Consider the following 18,420-nt stretch of genomic DNA (forward strand, 5'->3'; position numbering starts at 1 on the left):
TGTTTAATAAATTATTTAGAAAAATTCCACCAATAACAAACAAATATAAAATTAAGATTCTAGGTATTCCCTAATCAAACATTGAAAGATCTGAACTGCAAAATTAAAAGAAGTTGCAAAGCATCATTTCTTAGATAAAATCCTTTCTGTACCTACTTATTTTTTTCTAATGGGAAAAATTCTCATGAACTGTCCGCCACCAGGGGTCGGTGAGCTGGACTCATACCTGTAATATAAATGTAAAATACTTACGAGTTTTTGTCAATGTGTATCGCCAAGACATACACACAGTAGCAACATCCGACACGATGCTGGAGGGTGTTTTGAAGGTGTAGGTATATAAATATGTTCATCCCAATCCACCGGTTACGAATAATTACCTAAATTCGGTAAACGGGTAAAGTCACTTTCTATGTCCTGCTTTCGGTGCAAAAATCTCGGTTTTTTTTATCTAAAAAAATTCCGACTCGATAGAAAAAACTGACGACACAGACCTGACTACAACTATAAACTTCCCCTTTATACTCCTTTATATACCTCTATATGGGTAGGTTACCTACAGTCACATTCACAATATGTTATGTTCTCCTTTATACATTACCCCTATGCAGTAGCGGCTTTAGTAATTATTTTACTAATATTATTTTATATGAAATGAAATGAAATTGTTTATTTTGCAAGTTGGACATTACATCACTTTTACACGTCATTTTAAGAACGCTGAGGCCGGCATTTCCTAACTGACTGATCCCTGAGAAGAAACGCCGAAACAAACTCAAGGGTCATAGTCTCTTTTAAAGTCCAAACATGTTATAAATGAAATAATTATGTGTGAGTGTCACCATGTACGCGGTCTGGAATGGCCTTTTAAGGAAAGAGCCACATCAGGCTGGAGCTGACCAGTCCCAACCGACGGCACGCATGCATCAGTCGTCGTGTAGCTCAACCATATCTTAGGGAGCTCAACGACCTGTCACACGACGATACCAGATCTGCAGAACATTTGCGTAGGCCATTCAAAAATACTCAAACCCGCCAGACACTATTTATGTTATGTTATAAGAATATATAATGTTGCTCGCATACACGATACTCACATTCACAATAATAATAATAAATTAGCCCCGCAGGGCATCTGAGGCGGATGACGGGGAATAGCGACCCCGCGGGGCTATATATCCGAGTGCTCCAGGGAGAGTATACTGTCCCCCATCTCCGGCCTGCCGGAGTGAAGCATGACGGGGGATAGGTCTCCCGCCTCTTGGCTTGCCTTCATCGGCCGGTCAGAGTGGAGTCGCTAGAGTAGGGTTAGCAGTCCGCTCGGAGGGTAGGTGCCTCGTGGTAAGTGGCGAGTGGGCCGGTGATGCTGGACCCACAGGGAGCGCGTGATCTGCGTTTAAAGTCCGCCGAGGTATCCTCACCCTTCAGCCGCTCATGTACCTGTTGCCCTCTTGTTGCAATTTAGCGACTGATTCCCGGGGGCCCAGTAAGTGAGTTGGCGAGTCTCCACCTGGGCCCCGATTCTCCTAATTTTACTTAAGCGTCATACGATTCACGTTCGACTCGATTCGACTGAGATCCGATCCCGACTCGATTACGATTGAAGCGTATGTGGCATTCCGCTATTTTTTCTTTGAAATAAACATTTTAATCCTTTTCTGTCATTCAATAATGAATCATTTTGTCTGCAAATGATTTACGATTGCAAAATGATTGTACAGCAAACTACCGTATGGACCAAAATCACCAAAATAGCAGACCAATCGCACACCAATCAAATGTCAATCGAATACGATTGGTCTTTTATTAGTAGCAGAATGACCGATATGGTTAAAACTGCTATTGCGATCATATTGCGATTCGATTTCTACTCGATTTTGACATTATTAACTTAGGAGAATCGGGCCCCTGCCATTTTTACATGTATTTAATACATTGTCATCGGCAGGTGCCATAGATCCTGTAGTTCCCCATTCCTAGTCCATTAGCATCCCATCACAATAGCCCAAGTAGTTTTTATCCATAGTTAGCAATAGTTTGGCACAGAACCGGGGATTGTCCTTGGGTACATTTCTATAGTGTATACAGGGATAATCGTCGGTTTTGTGGCACCATTTCATTAAAGTTGTCTCAAAAGGGCTTCAGCGTGTTGGCTTCGGCCCCACGTTCGCCTCCCAAAAATCCGGGACTCTGTAGTCCCGAGGTCTGGTAGAGACATACAAGATAATAATAAATTTAAAAAAAAATACAGTTATAAAATATAAATGTCAATAAAAAGAATGTCATTAATAAAATGTTATCTGATGATAATAATATTTAAATGTCAAAAGTAACAATACAATACACAGGCATTTAAAAAGATATCACTCACTAAGCGAGCAGCTCATTCCCAAGCTTCTTTATCATTTAAATACCTAATCAGATATTTTGTAATATCCTTTTTTCAAAAGTTTGGATTTTATATGATTTTTAAATTTCCTGATAGGTAAATCACGAACCGCTTTGGGAAGTTTATTGTAAAAGCGTATACATTGACCCATGAACGAGTTGCTTACTATGTGGAGGCGAGTAGCATGTACAGCAAGATTATGTTTATTCCTAGTATTTATGCTATGAACATCAGACATTTGAACAAAGTTAGAAATGTTTTTACGAACGTACATTAAATTTTCAAAAATATATTGAGAGGCAACAGTCAGAATGTTTACTTCTTTGAATTTCTCTCTGAGAGAAACTTTTGGACCCAGATTATAAATGGCTCGAACAGCTCTTTTCTGTAAAATAAATATAGTTTCAACATCCGCACAGTTTCCCCAAAGGAGAATCCCATACGTCATTGAACTATGAAAGTAACTAAAATAAACTATTCTGGCTGTGTCCACATCGGTGATAAGTCGGATCTTTTTAATAGCATAGGCGGCTGAACTAAGCCTTCCTGACAATTTAACTATATGTGGGCCCCATTGGAGTTTGGAATCAACGGTCAAACCAAGAAATACCGTTGACTCAACAGGCTTCAACTCTACTCCATTTAGTTGTACATTGGTGTGTAACTGCCTTAGGTACGTTAGGCGTTGAGAATTTAATTAACTTCGTTTTAGATTCATTTAAAAGAAGATTATTGACATTAAACCAATGAACAACCTTAGAGAGTGCATTGTTAACTTCGTCAAAATTGTCGAGTTGGCGCTTGATTTTAAAAACGAGTGAAGTATCATCGGCAAACAACACAATCTTGTGATTATCCCTTACGTGATAAGGGAGGTCATTAATATAAATAAGGAACAAAAAAGGGCCTAGAATTGAACCCTGTGGAACCCCCATGGTGACCGTAGATCCAGAAGACCTCTTACCATTGACATCCACCCTCTGAATTCTATTATGCAAATAAGAAGTCAGAAGGTCAAGAGCCTTGTTTTTGATAATGTTTTTGATTGTTTTTAATAAATGTATATTATATATATATTTAGTATATTATTTTACTAATTATATATATATATACTTATATTTATTTATTTACTGGATTCGTGCCGAAACGGCGTCTTGATTGTATAGTCCCGAGGCAAGTCATGTGGCGGGTCAGCGCTGAAAACCAGCGCTGTTGTCTCGTGCCTGCGTGTGCGAGACACAGCATTATGCTGAGCGTTGCCCCTTTTCACGCATAAGTGACGCAGCTGCAGCGCTTTTCTTTTTTGTTTCACTGTTTCTTTTGTCCATTGTTTTATTTGTTTGTATTTGTGTGTGTTTGTTTTCTGCGTCATTTGTGTGTTAAATAAATGGTTTTTCTTTCTTTCTTTAGGGTAGGGCGCGGTAGGGCGACGGCCCAGGGCGCCGGATATAAGGGGCGCCGCAGGCGCCCCCAACCAATCCTTGATCAGAATGTTAAAGCTCCTATTTTTGTTTTAAATTCCATCAAAGATCGCATTTTATAAGAACTGTATCCAAATGTATGGATAGCAACAGGGCCGTCTTAACCTATGGTGCAGGGTATGCGAATAACCCGGGCGCCGCGGGCTCAGGGGCGCCGCGGTACGCTCCTAGACCAAGAAATATCAATTAAATTAATGTATTGTCGTATAATGCCAAGCGCGTTAGATTTGTCCAAAGGCCATACAGGCCTAGGACATTAGATTCCAGAAGACGATCACTCGATTTGAGAGGATTTTGCGAATTTGCTGAAATCCGCTTGATCAACATGGGGGTCTATCTATTCGACGTGGGTGTTCATTTAGGCCCCATTTCCACTGACATCATAAACGTCCGTTTTTTTAAACAACTGGGGCCCGATTCTCCTAAGTTAATAATGTCAAAACCGAATAGAAATCGAATCGCAATATGATCGCAATAGCAGTTTTAACCATATCGGGCATTCTGCTACTAATATAAGACCAATCGTATTCGATTGACATTTGATTGGTGTGCGATTGGTCTGCTATTTTGGTGATTTTGGTCTATACGGTAGTTTGCTGTACAATCATTTTGCAATCGTGAATCGTATGTCGCTTAAGTAAAATTAGGAGAATCGGGCCCCTGTTTACTTTTGCAAAAAACGTAGTGGGATTGTTACACGGTTGTTTTAAGCAACCTTTTTTTTTAACGACGTCAAAAATCATGAAATGACCCCTCCCGCTGTGGGTTAGCAGCGGTGAGGGAGAGTGTCAGACTCTTACTGACTAAAAACCGTCGTGTTCCGTCATAGGCCTTTTATGTACCAGGACCGCGGTATATCTTTCGAACAACCCGCAGCAGTTGTTTTAAGCAACCTGACTTTTATAGACCCGGTGAACTTGAGCCTTAGTAGGTATAAGGTCGATCCCTATTCTTTTAAAATTCCGGAAACATGGGCCGGAAAACAGGTATCAGAAGGTAGGTACCAACTTATCTACCAAATATTCACAATTTTATCAAAGCATAAGTCTTGTTTACACTAAAGTGACTTTATCTGCCCCCCTCAAATTAACTGACATAGCTTATTGTAGGTAGGCACCTACCTGTAGTACTTATGGAAGATATAGATATCTTTGAGTTAATGTTGCAGACAAAGTATAGGTATAATACGGACTTTTGACAATATTGTTATGCCGAATTATTTCTCCGCGAATACTTAAGATACCTACGTAGGTACTTCGCCTGAAGCTGCCTAGGTTATCTACCTACATTTTACGACTGCGCCCCTTTTCAATAACGTTTGGTACCTGTAGGTATTTTTGCTTGTCAGAATGAAACCTACAAAAAGATAAAAGTAAGCACCTAATTAATGTAATGAGGCTCGCTTTATTTTCTTTAATTTACTTATGTGTAGATAGCGTTCCTCAGGGGCCCGATTCTCCTAAGTTAATAATGTCAAAATCGAATAGAAATCGAATCGCAATATGATCGCAATAGCAGTTTTAACCATATCGGGCATTCTGCTACTAATATAAGACCAATCGTATTCCAACGACATTCGATTGGTTTGCGATTGGTCTGCTATTTTGGTGATTTTGGTCTATACGGTAGTTTGCTCTACAATCATATTGCAATAGTTAATCATTTGGAGACAAAATGATTCATTATTGAATGACAGAAAAGGATAAAAACGTTTATTTCAAAGAAAAACTAGCGGAATGCCACATACGTTTCAATCGTAATCTAGTCGGGATTGGATCGCAGTCGGACGTGAATCGTATGTTGCTTAAGTAAAATTAGGAGAATCGGGCCCCTGATTGGTATTGATCACTCTTAATTCGCTCCGTTTCCTGCATTTCGTCTACCTGCTTATAGATTTAGATTTTAGGGACACATATGCATTGTAAAATAACTCTGAAGTTATAACAGTTTTACCGATAAGAGTACTCACGTAAAAAGTTATTAAATATTCGAAGTAAGACCCATAGTCTACTCATTAGGTATTGGAATAAATTAGGCGATAAGCTAATCGAAGGTAAGTAAAGTTCTAGGTATTACACATAGTAAGTAGACATTAGTAAATAACGTAACTGTCTGAATTCAATTAATGTAACAACGTGACATTTTCAGAGCACATAGAGGTACTTGACTATTTATTATATAAGTTGGCGCGTGCCGAAAATGATGTCTCATAACAGCTAAGCACTTCAACACTTTGTAAATACTTAGTAGTGAAAACTTTAACTTATTGTTTTATTGAAGATCCAGCTCATCATGAGGTAAGTTCTCAATTATGAGGTACTTAAATTAAATATGGATCTTATATATTTTATACGATTGGGATAAAGCTGCATATAACACGTAACTACCATGGCCGGTGGGAACAGATTCGAAAGCGTTGCTGACGCTCCCTAAGACGAGGAACCCAAAGAAAATCGGTTGTAGTCAGTAAGAGGCTGATGTTATCCTCTGCTCTTACTGACAGTGTTGTGTCTCTAGCTAGATGATCTCCCATACACATACTGGTCCGATGTGAAATCTTCTTTCAGTAAATAGTTATCTAGAACTAAGTAGGTACTAGGTACTCTACTTGACGAAGAAGTTTCCAAAAAACGCGGGTGAAACCGCAGGAAAGTTAGTTCCATATTTATTTATGTCGTATTTTTATATGCACTTTAGTTTTTACTTCATAATCATGTTGATGGGTAGACAATCTTGATCACGACAATCAAGTTAATCCTACTTATATTTATTATAAACTAGCTTCTGCCAGCGACTTCGTCCGCGTTAGAGTCGGACTTTGTGCAAAGAGAGGAAGAAATAATAAACACCAGCCCCTCCAATTATCTAAATCTATGCGTACCTAGGTACTTACTGCTACTTTAAGTAATAAAATGTAAACTATGAATAATTTGTAATTTGAACGAATATTTAAACACAAAAATAACTAATAGGTACCAACCTATTTTATAGAATAACAACAAAAGATAGTTAAAAATAAATTATTTAAAACCTAAAAGTCGCGCAATAAGGTTGAACACTGAACGTCTATTCGCATCAATCGCACACAGCCAAATATTGTACGAAGCTCGCGCAGCCACCGCGCCGCGAGTCGCGTCGAGCGCGCCGACCGTTGCACAAAAATGATCCATATAGCGTGATTCAGTAGGTATTCACGCGCGCGCGATGGCTTATTACCGTTTTTCATGTATAACTTTGGTGTTACTTTACGGATTTAACGTGTTATTGTGAGTCAACCATAAAAGATAGACATATGCTGCCATGGGATATTTTTTACATAATTTTATGAAGAACATTTCCGTCGTACATGGTTTCTGTGTAGCTCTAACCATTAGGGCTGCACACGCAAAGGAAGCTTAAAAAATGGAGTAACTTCTCCCGTTTTCCCAACATTTACCTTCACTGCTCTGCTCCTATTGATAGTAGCGTGATGAAAAGTATTCTATAACCTGCTCAGGAGTATGAAGAATCATTGTACCAAGTTTCGTTGAAATCCGTCAAGTAGTTTTTGTTTCCATAACGAACATACAGACAGACAGACAGACAGACAAAAATTTTACTGATTGCATTTTTGGCATCAGTATCGATCACTAATCACCCCCTAATAGTTATTTTGGAAATATATTCAATGTACAGAATTGACCTCTCTACAGATTTATTATAAGTATAGACTAGCTTCTGCCCGCGACTTCGTACGCGGATCCTGTCCCTTATGCCAGCGACTACGGGGTCAGCAACATCAAAGATCTGAATAGTCTGATATTGAATTTTAAGGGCCCGTAGACTTGAAAACAACGGAATACGCATAACCATTAGAAACGTTCCATATATTTAATTTTTGTACTTTAACGGCAAAAGCACAGCAGACTAAACAAAACGCTGAGAACTGAACCGCAATAGACGTGACCACAGGGATAAAAGTAGTGATTCTAATTAGTCTGCATTTAAGTTGTTGTTAAAAATATTACACGTATTATTACGTAATAAAACATTAAATAGATGACAAAGTCGTGGTGACTTAGTGGAAGTCGTGGTGGTTTAATGGGTAGAGAACCAATCTCTCAAGTATGAGCGTGCGTCTTTGATTCCAGGTCTGCCAAGTGCCTGCTAATGCAACTTTTCTAAGTTCGTATGTACTTTTTACGTATATTTTGGATACCAATGACCGTTATTTGGAGGGGATGTTAAACTGTAAGTTCCGGCTGTCATTGAACATTCTTGGCAGTCGTTATGGGAAGTCAGAAGCCAGTAAGTCTTACCAAGGGGCGTTGGGTTGATCGGGTAACCGGGTTGTGGAGGTCAGATAGGCAGTCGCTCCTTGTAAAACACTGGTACTCAGTTGCATCGTGACTGGAAGTCGATCCTAACATAATTGGGACAAAGGCTCTTGAGATAATAACAACAATAATAATGAGATATAGGCACCGCAGGACATCTGAGGCTGATGACGGGGAGTAGCGACCCCGCGGGGCTATATATACTGAGTTCTCCAGGGAGAGTATACTGTCCCCCATCTCCGGCCGGTCGGAGTGAACCATGACGGGTGTAGGTCTCACGCCTCTGGCTTGGCTTGGCCGTCCAGAGTGGAGTCGCTAGAGCAGGATTAGTAGCCCTGCTCGGAGTTTAGGTGCCTCATGGTAAGCACAGGGAGCGCGTAATCTGCGTTTAAAGTCCGCCGAGGTATCCTCACCCTTCAGCCGCTCATGTCCCTGTTGCGGGGGCCCAGTAAGTGAGGTGGCGAGTCTCCACCTGCCATTTTTACATGTACCTAATACATTGTCATCCACTAACATCCCATCAAATAAATAAATATGCTTAAATAAATTGTAATTAATTGTTTTAGTCATGTATTAGCTTCTTAATATTAAGTACTTCAACTTTACTGTCTCTAACGAAGCATATTAATACTTGAATGTTATGTACAGGAATAATTGGACTTCAGATTTATGTACTGTATGCTAACTATTGTTTTTCTTGATTGTCTTAACCTGTAGTCTGTCACTGTACTTATTAAATAAATAAATAAATAAATCACAATAGCCCAAGTACAAGCGCGGATCCAGCCGTCAAAAAAGGTTGTGGTCACAGCTACACGAAAATCGGCTAAGTACGAGTCGGAGCATGAACATGCTCAGTAACAATCATGCAAGTCGTTTATGAACTATTGAATTAAATTATTTCCGATATTTTCTGAGCATCGGACTTTGGCATTAGGAATTAAAATAAACTTAGGAGGAAGTCGGACCCGATAAAAAAAATAGTCAGTTTCGATTCAAACCTATTTCAATCAATCTATACTAATATTATAAAGAGGAAAACTTTGTTTGTTTGTTTGGTTGTAATGAATAGGCAAAAAAACTACTGGACCGTTTTTAAAAATTCTTTCACCATTCGAAAGCTACATTATCCACGAGTAACATAGGCTATATTTTATCCCGGTACAGGCAGTAGTTACCACGGGACGCGGGTGAAACCGCGGGAAAACGGCTAGTAACTTATATTTTTTGACGGTTTGACGCATTTGGTGCACTTCCCAACTTTAACCAGTGGCAGCATAGCATCGGGTGGTACCCGGGGCGGCTACCTATTGAGCACCACAAGAAAAATCGACAAAATAAAATTACGAACGAATCTAATAATGCTAAAAACGCGAAGATTTTTGTTTTTTTGAAGATATTTGACGTTTTTTTTTAGGTATATATCTAAACGCATATTATGCTCACTATCTGTTCCGTCTCTAGCTTATGTACCGGGTGCAATCATTACTAAAGCCCCAAGTGGAAAGATTGTGAGTATTTTTTTTTTGCGCGAGTTTATCAAGCTTTTTGGATTGTTTTGTAGCTACCAAGTTATAAAACCAAAAGCGAAGACGCAGGACAAAACCGTATGAAGTAGCGCGAGCGGAGCGAGCGCGAAATTTTTGAGTTCCGTGCCACAAACATACCTAAAGAAATTATAAAAAAAGTACTGTGAAATTAAGAAGCTGTGAGCGTAGCGAGCGCAAAATTTTGGAGTCTTGGGATACGAAATCACCCAAACAAGTAAAAAAAAGCGATTTTTTTTGAGTAAACGGTATACCAAAACAACTAAAAAATGTAAAATAGTGCCTATTGTAAATAATAATAATTTTATTGTAATAGACAGCTGTGTTGCTGGGAAGTTTGTTCTTCATCGCTTCTTCTTAACCGGAAAGTGCTGAAAGAGGGCGTTATGGGGGTGCTATCCTTTTCTACTTTCAATTTTAACTTAAACTAATCTAACGTTTTCGACAGTGGACTTAAACCACCGCAAAGTGCGAATTTTTTTGAGTTTTGGGACACAAAACTACCTCAAAAACTGAAGCTGTTAGAAAAAAAAAAAATATGGTGACTTCGAATTAGTAAACAACAGTCATAAAATTAAATGCAACAAAAAAAAAAGTATTATTTTTTTCCCTTGTGTTATCATCAACACAAGTCTATTAAGGTTGTGGGCATGCCCATCGTGCCCACAACGGTGGATCCGCCCTTGCCCAAGTAGTTTTCCTCCATAGTTAGCAGTAGTTTAGCACAGAACCGGGGATTGTCTTTTTTTTAACGACGTCCACCGGGGATTGTCCTTGGGTTCATTTCTATAGTGTATAAAGGGATAATCGTCGGTTTTGTGTCACCATTTCATTAAAGTTGTCTCAAAAGGGCTTCAGTGTGTTGGCTTCGGCCCCACGTTTGCCTCCCAAAAATTCGGAACTCTGTAGTCTCGAGGTCTGGAAGAGACATACAAAAAAATTATGAGATATAACGCAACAAAGTCGGAGAGTGGGGGCTCGTGACGCCACGTCTAGGTATGTAAAATTTGTACTAAGCAGTGACTTAACACGAAATTCAAGCGTTGTTGTATCTTCGTTATTATTTGTTTGTGCGAGAGAGAAAAGAAACATAGGTTCGTGTCCATTATTTTAGGGTTATCTAAAAGACGGACTAATTACTTTTTTTGAGTGTAGTATTGCTCTTGCTTGAAGTTCCACATCAGGTGTTCCAGATCTTCGATGTTTATACGTCAATAGAGAGTGCTTATCAGATTGGACCACTTTTGCTAAAACGTCATATCTTCATATGCTATAGTCTAACTGGGCTCCTGGAGTTCCACATCAGGTGTTTTACATCTTCAATTTTTAAAAGTCAACAGAGAGTGCTTATCAGATTGAACAACTTTTGCTAAAACGTCATACCTCTATATGCTATAGAGCTGGGCCCCTGGAGTTCCACATTAGGTGTTTTAGATCTTCAATTTGTATAAGTCAATAGAAAGTGCTTATCAAATTGAACAACTTTTGCTAAACGTCATACCTGTATATGGTACAGAGAAGCTGGGCTCCTGGGGTTCCACATCAGGTGTTCCAGATCTTAAAATTTATTATCACAGCTGAAAATGCTCATCACATAAAACAATTTTTGCCATGGTACCATTTTTGTATCTCTTATAGTTTTGTTGGTCTGTTGGAGTTCTGCATCAGGTCTTCAAGTTTCGAAGATAAATTATAGCTTATATGTTGACCAGGCTTAATACTGATACAACAAAGAAAAAAATCATTGAAATCCGTTCAGTAGTTCGGAAGATTAGCGTGTACAAACAAACAGACATACAGACAAACAGACAGATTTTTTTTTTGATTTATGCTCCATTACTGTTTCTAAACCCCGCCCAATAATTATTTTTTTAATATATTCAATGTACAGACACAGTTTTTTTACAGATTTATTATATGTATAGATGTGAAAGTTTGTGAGAATGTATGGATGTATGTTTGTTATTCAATCACGCAAAAACGGCTGGACCGATTTGATTAAAATTTGGTATGTAGATAGGTGATACCCTGGATTAATACATAGGCTACTTTTTATCAACACACCACGCGGGCGAAGTCGCTGGCGGAAGCTAGTAATCTATACTTACAAGTTTTTTTTTGCTATTGTCGCAAGGTTTTTAATTATTTCATTATTTTCTGGGCTGGAAACAGCCTCTCTACGATACTAAAATTCTTTTTAAAATGAATAAGTAACATCAACATTTAATAATAAAAGCACTCATTAGCTATTGTTAGGAATATTTTTCATGACTAGAGCATCGTCCTAAGGTTATAGTAACTACAGTCTCTTTTTTTCTCTTGTAGATCCCTCTATCAGCTTATAGCTGCAACATTTGCAGTATCTCTGGTTACTGCTGCTCCGGAACGCTGTGCTAAATCCGAAGTGAGGAAATTACCAGAAAAACTGAAGTTGGGGGTTGCAACCGCTGCTTTTCAAATTGAAGGCGCTTGGGATGCCGCAGGTAACGTAAACCACTGTTCAATCTTCCTCGAATTTTTTCGATAGTCACCTTCGATTTTCCTAAGTCAATAATGTCGAAATTGAATAGAAATTGAATCGTAGTTTTAACCATATTGGGCATTCTGCTATTAATATACCTAAGACCAGGGGCCCGAGGCCCCTAAGTTAATAACGTCGAAATCGAATAGAAATTGAATAGCAATATGATCGCAATAACAGTTTTAACCATATCGGGCATTCTGCTACTAATATAAGACCAATCGTATTCCAACGACATTCGACTGGTTTGCGATTGGTCTGCTATTTTGGTGATTTTGGTATATACCTACGGTAGTTTGCTCTACAATCATATTGCATTCGTAAATCATTTGCAGACAAAATGATTCATTATTGAATGACAGAAAAGGATAAAAACTTATATTTCAAAGAAAAAATAGCGGAATGCCACATATACGCTTCAATCGTAATCGAGTCGGGATTGGATCGCAGTCGAATGTGAATTGTATGTTGCTTAAGTAAAATTAGGAGAATCGGGCCCCAGTCCTATTTCAACGACATTCGATTGGTTTGCGATTGGTCTATACGATAGTTTGCGCTACAATCATATTGCAATCGTGAATCATTTGTAGACAAAATGATTCATTATTAAATGACAGAAAAGGATAAAAACGTTTATTTCAAACGTTATAAAATTGCGAAATGCCACATACGCTTCAATCGTCATTGAGTCGCGATTGGATCTCAGTCGAATGTAAATCGTATGTCGCTTAAGTACAAATAGGAGAATCGGGCCCCTGGTACCTAAAGATTCGGAATAATATTGTTGTTTAGATGACACTGATAAAATACTATCTTCCAATAACAACGTGAGTCATTCATACATAACCACGAAATGTGCACAAATTATCTTAGAAACGATGAGATTGGGAGGCACGTTTTGACAAAACGTGATCATATCGTTTTGAACCGTCTTAGATTAGAGTAGATACAACGGCAATAGTATGCTATTCACCTGCACAGGTAGGTAGCTGTGAATGAATTGAAATTGATGAAATTGATTCGATGTAGGTAGTTGACATACATTGAGCGACAGCATGACTGTATAAGGCCGGCAGCACACATCCGGTTTCCTGATCCGGTTTCCTGATCAGGAATCCTGATTCGGAAACCGGAATGCTCTTTTTTCATACAAAATGTTCACAAGAGCGCACACGTTCTTACTTTTTCCGGACGAAAAAAAACCTGACATTCGGTTTAAAATTTTCTCCGTGCGTTCGGGTACTCAGAACGGAATAAAACCTGATGACGTCATTCCGAACGCAGCGCTCGCGAACAATTTGGTTTGACCGCCGCACACATACGGAAATTTTCATTCTGAATCAAGGTAGCCCTGTTCCGAATGGACGTGTATCAGAGCCCGCTTGTCACTTGTTTTTTTATATTTGTTTTTATTATTGTATATAATATGTTTTTTTTTTTGAGAGATGAAATCCAGTTTATTAAACAATTAACAAATCTATACTAATATTATAAAGCTGAAGAGTTTGTTTGTTTGTTTGAACGCGCTAATATCAGGTACTAAAGGTCCGATTTGAAAATTTCTTTCAGTGTTAGATAGCCCATTTATCGAGGAAGGCTATAGGCTACTTATCGGCTTTTTATCCCAGTACGGGAAGTAGTTCCCACGGGATGCGGGTGGAAGCGCTGGCAGAAGATAGTATATACATAATTGCATACATAAAAGATAAATAGTTTAAAGAAGGCGGATCACAATCCATACAAAATTGCCCCATGTCCTATAACAAAGTGACGTATCTCAAAAAAAAAGATAACAATTTTAAAAACAATATGGTACTTATTTGCAATTAACTCGTCATCCTCCATGATGCGTGTTTTCACTTAAGTGGCTTTATACGTACTGGCCATGTAAATTCAGAATGAAAAAAACCGAATGTGTGCGCTAGTGTCACGGAATCCCGAATAGGAATTCCTGATCAGGAATCCTGATTCGGAAACCGGAATGCTCTTTTTTCATACAAAATGTTCACAAGAGCGCACACGTTCTTACTTTTTCCGGACGGAAAAAAACCTGACATTCAGTTTAAAATTTTCTCCGTGCGTTCGGGGACCCAGAACGGAATAAAACCTGATGTCGTCATTCCGAACGCAGCGCTCGCGAACAATTTGGTTTGACCGCCGCACACATACGGAAATTTTCATTCTGAATCAAGGTAGCCCTGTTCCGAATGGACGTGTATCAGAGTATTCAGAGCCCGCCTGTGACTGGCTTTTTATATATGTTTTTATTTTTGTATTAAATATTATATTTAAAAAATCCTGTTTATTGAACAATTCACAAACGTACACATATTTACATAAATAAACACCCAAAAATAATGAGTTTTTTTTTTGATTTCTCTCATATGTTTGCCTTTATAATAATAATAATCAATTTTTATTGAGATAATACAATCCATTATTGTTAGTAAAGACATTTATGAAGTTCATCAAAGGATTTAATGGACTTTCTATAATAATTAATAAATAATTCTTCTGGGTATGCTCGTAATTTAGCTGTTTTAACATAGAATTGACTTTCGGATAATCTTTGAGCATTCTACGGTTGTACCCAGTAACGTCGTTTCCTCTTTTTCTTGTTTAGCGCCAGTAAAAGTGCAACAGCAATCAATTCGTCATAGTCCATGATGTCGTGCCTTCAATATGGTTCCTCGTTACGTACTGGCCATGTAAATTCCGAATGAAAAAAACCGAATGTGTGCGCTAGTGACACGGAATCCCGAATCTTAATTCCTGATCAGGAAACCGTATCCGGAAACCGGATGTGTGCTGCCGGCCTAAGCCGTTCCAATAGAATAATTTCATCATGTTAGATGTACCTACCTAATGGCGATCTGTATTTTCCAGACAAATCTCCAAGCATTTGGGATACCTTCTGCCGAGTCCCTGGAAACGTAAAAGACGGCACTGATGGAAACGACACGTGCAAATCCTACGAATACTACCAAAGAGACATCGAAATGCTCAAGTTTCTAGGAGTTGACTACTATAGATTTTCCATTTCATGGCCTAGAGTTCTGCCCACTGGGTTTGCTAATAAAATTAGTGAAGAAGGTATTGCATATTACAGTAAATTGGTTGATGAATTATTGGCTAATGGAATCGAGCCAGTAGCCACTCTTTACCACTGGGACTTACCTCAAAGCCTGCAAGATTTAGGCGGTTGGACCAATCCTCTAATTGCAGACTGGTTTGAAGACTACGCCCGAGTATTGTTCGATGCGTTAGGCGATCGAGTAAAGAGCTGGATAACGATTAATGAACCAAAACAATTTGCAATCTTTGGTTATGGAATGGATTATTTCGCTCCAAAAGTAAATTCATCTGGAATAGGTGATTACATGGCTACCAAGAACATTTTGCTGGCCCACGCTAGAGTATGGCATTTATACGATGAGGAGTACAGAGATACTCAGAAGGGTAAGTGTTAATTGTTGGTAGGTACCTACATTTTGTTTCCCCAAAATATATCAACATATATTCAATATTCCACTCTGCATTTTAGGCATTTGCGGTATAACAATAGCAGCCGACTTCTGCGAAGGCGCCTCTGATTCCCCAGCCGACATAGAAGCAGGGAAATTAGCGATGGATTTCGAAGTTGGTCTTTACGGTCATCCAATATTCTCTTCCACTGGTGGATTCCCAGAAAGGGTGGTGAAACGCGTCGCAGAAAAAAGCGCGGAACAAGGTTTTCCTAGAAGCAGGTTGCCTGAACTAACGCAGAAGGAAATTGAGTACATCAAAGGTGGGTAACACACAGAATTTATTTCACAAACAAATTGGTTAACTAGTTCTATGTATAGTACTGCCTCGTTGGTCTAGTGGTCGCAAGCGCGGCTGCTGTTCTCGAGGTCTCGGGTTCGATTCCCGGGTCGGGCCGAAATCGCTTTGTGAGTTTTCTTAAACTTTTACAAAGCAGCCCGTACTCTGGAAGTTGGTGATTGATTCACCCGTGCATCGGAGAGCACGTAAATGTCGGTCCTGCGCCTGATCTCTTTCCGGTCGTGTCGGATTGCCGTCCCATCGGGTTATGAGAGTGAAGGAATAGGGAGTGCACCTGTGTCTGCGCAAATGCTCGTGCACTATAATATGTCCTGCGCAGCTGGCTGATCTCCTTAAATGAGAACAACCGCCGTGGCCGAATCGGCCGTGGACGCCATTATATATAGTGAAGAGTTGGAATATTTCAGGCACGAGTGACTTCTTCGGTTTCAATCACTACTCCACATCGTTTTATACTAAAAGAACTTACAAGTCTGGAATGTATGCCGTGCCTTCTTATAGCGATGATATCGGAGCTGTGGGTGACCAAGGACCTTATGAAAAACCGGCAAGCTATTTTACGACGGTAAGTCATCATAGCAAAGGTACCAAGTAGATATTCTTGATCGGATCCCAAAAGAAATATAATTAAATTACCAATTAAACATTCATCGTTCTGATCGATGATTAGAGATTAAAAGGGTGTCAAATTTTCTGCAAAGGGTCTTGCCGCAAGCATAAGTAATCTTATGCAGTGCCTTACTCAACCTTTGTTTCATAACAGTAAATGCTAGGTACCTAAATGACAAGCGGTATTCATAATTTTCAGCCAATCCCCGCGGGCATCCGAAAATCTCTAAACTGGATAAAAGACAGCTACGACAGCCCTGAAATAATGATTTTCGAAAACGGCTTTGGAAGTTACGGATCATTAGGGCTCGAAGATTCTGCCAGAATTGATTACTATGGACAATACCTGGATGCTGTACTGGATGCAATTGAAGTGGATGGCTGTAAAATCACCAGATACACTGCTTGGAGTCTCATGGATAACTTTGAATGGAGTTTTGGATTGAGGTGACTTTAGAAAAAATAAACTCTTTGAAATCTGTTTCATTAGTAAAAAAGGAAGGTACCTTCCTGTTCCTATTTTTGGTACATAGGTTTATGAAATGTAATTTTGCTGATAGAAACAAAAATGTGATTCCCTCGTTTGTTCAACTCTGAGTAAATAATAGTAAAACATCTATATAGGAACATATCTTAATTAGGTCCAGATTAGGCAGGGGTCAGACTAATTTGATTATTATTTTCAGTGTAAAGTTCGGTCTTTTCGAAGTGGACTTTGAAGATGAGAAGAGGACACGCAGACCCAAACAATCAGCTCTATGGTACAGGAGTCTCATAGCCAGCAGGACCTTGAATCCAGACGACAACCCTCAATTGGAAGACATTGCGTTTTAATTGATGATTATAGGCGTTGTGGTTGTAGAATTAAAGGCACCTTCGTAGTTATGTGGATTTATTGTATCTTCACAGTGTTTACAAAAGTTATACTTTGCACTTTAATAATGTAACTACAATCCTACAGTGAGAGTTAAGAAGGACACGTGGTATCGCAACTTAATCTCCCTAGACACACTCTTAAACACTGCTAGGCTATCGAATACGAGTGGACTGCGGGGCTATCGCACTCGGATCCGTCTAGTTAGCGAATGATCTGGCAGGCCTCCGCTGACCTTTATATAGTCGCCGCGGCCGTTGTTGGCGTTGCTGTCGAAGACTCGGTGACACGTTCTTTGTATGTGTGCGTGAGCTGGCGGTGATGCGTCATTATATTGAGTTGTTTACTTGGTATGTTATATGATTCAAATAAAGACTTAAAAGCTTATTGACATTGTTGCGCCTCATTTACCTATTCAAACAACCAAAAATTCCTTTTTTTTGGGAAAGAATTAAGTGACTGCTCCCACTGTGGCTGCAGCGTTAGGGAGAGAGAGACGCTTACTGACCAAGATTGCTGACACCAAAACCCACGATGTTCCTTTTGGAGCCCTTAGTTTATCATGGCTATCGAAAAATCCTGCAGCCCTGGATCCAATTAATCTTGACCTTTTGATTTATTGAGATTAACTAACAACACAAACCTACTTCAACTGTCAAAGCAAAATCGTAAATTAGTTAAGTTTTCAGAGGATATTCAGAATTAATAATACTTATGATGAACCCGTTATGGCACTATTCCTTCCTTAGATCCTGACCGTGACAATGACACCTAACGGCGAGTTTATTTATTCAAATAATTTTCTAAATCAGTCGAGGGATTTTAGAGAAAATAATTAGATACCCAACAAGGATAAAA

General features: G+C 39.1%; 1 protein-coding gene across 1 annotated transcript; it reads left to right on the plus strand.

Moving 5' to 3' along the window:
* The first annotated feature begins 6,162 nt into the window (after positions 1-6,162).
* On the plus strand, positions 6,163-17,949 carry LOC124641712 (myrosinase 1-like). Its single transcript, XM_047179877.1, has 7 exons — positions 6,163-6,167; positions 12,059-12,216; positions 15,141-15,713; positions 15,799-16,041; positions 16,487-16,644; positions 16,888-17,135; positions 17,375-17,949. The coding sequence occupies exons 1-7, from the start codon at positions 6,163-6,165 to the stop codon at positions 17,520-17,522; spliced, it is 1,533 nt and encodes a 510-aa protein (XP_047035833.1). The 3' UTR covers positions 17,523-17,949.
* The last annotated feature ends 471 nt before the right edge of the window (positions 17,950-18,420 follow it).

The sequence above is a fragment of the Helicoverpa zea genome, chromosome 23 (genome assembly GCF_022581195.2).
Source record: "Helicoverpa zea isolate HzStark_Cry1AcR chromosome 23, ilHelZeax1.1, whole genome shotgun sequence".
NCBI classification, from domain to species: domain Eukaryota; kingdom Metazoa; phylum Arthropoda; class Insecta; order Lepidoptera; family Noctuidae; genus Helicoverpa; species Helicoverpa zea.

Coding starts and splice junctions, on each gene's coding strand:
- LOC124641712 (XM_047179877.1), top strand. Junction 12,217..15,140: donor AGGCGCTTGGGATGCCGCAG/GTAACGTAAACC, acceptor TGTATTTTCCAG/ACAAATCTCCAAGCATTTGG. Junction 17,136..17,374: donor GAATGGAGTTTTGGATTGAG/GTGACTTTAGAA, acceptor TATTATTTTCAG/TGTAAAGTTCGGTCTTTTCG.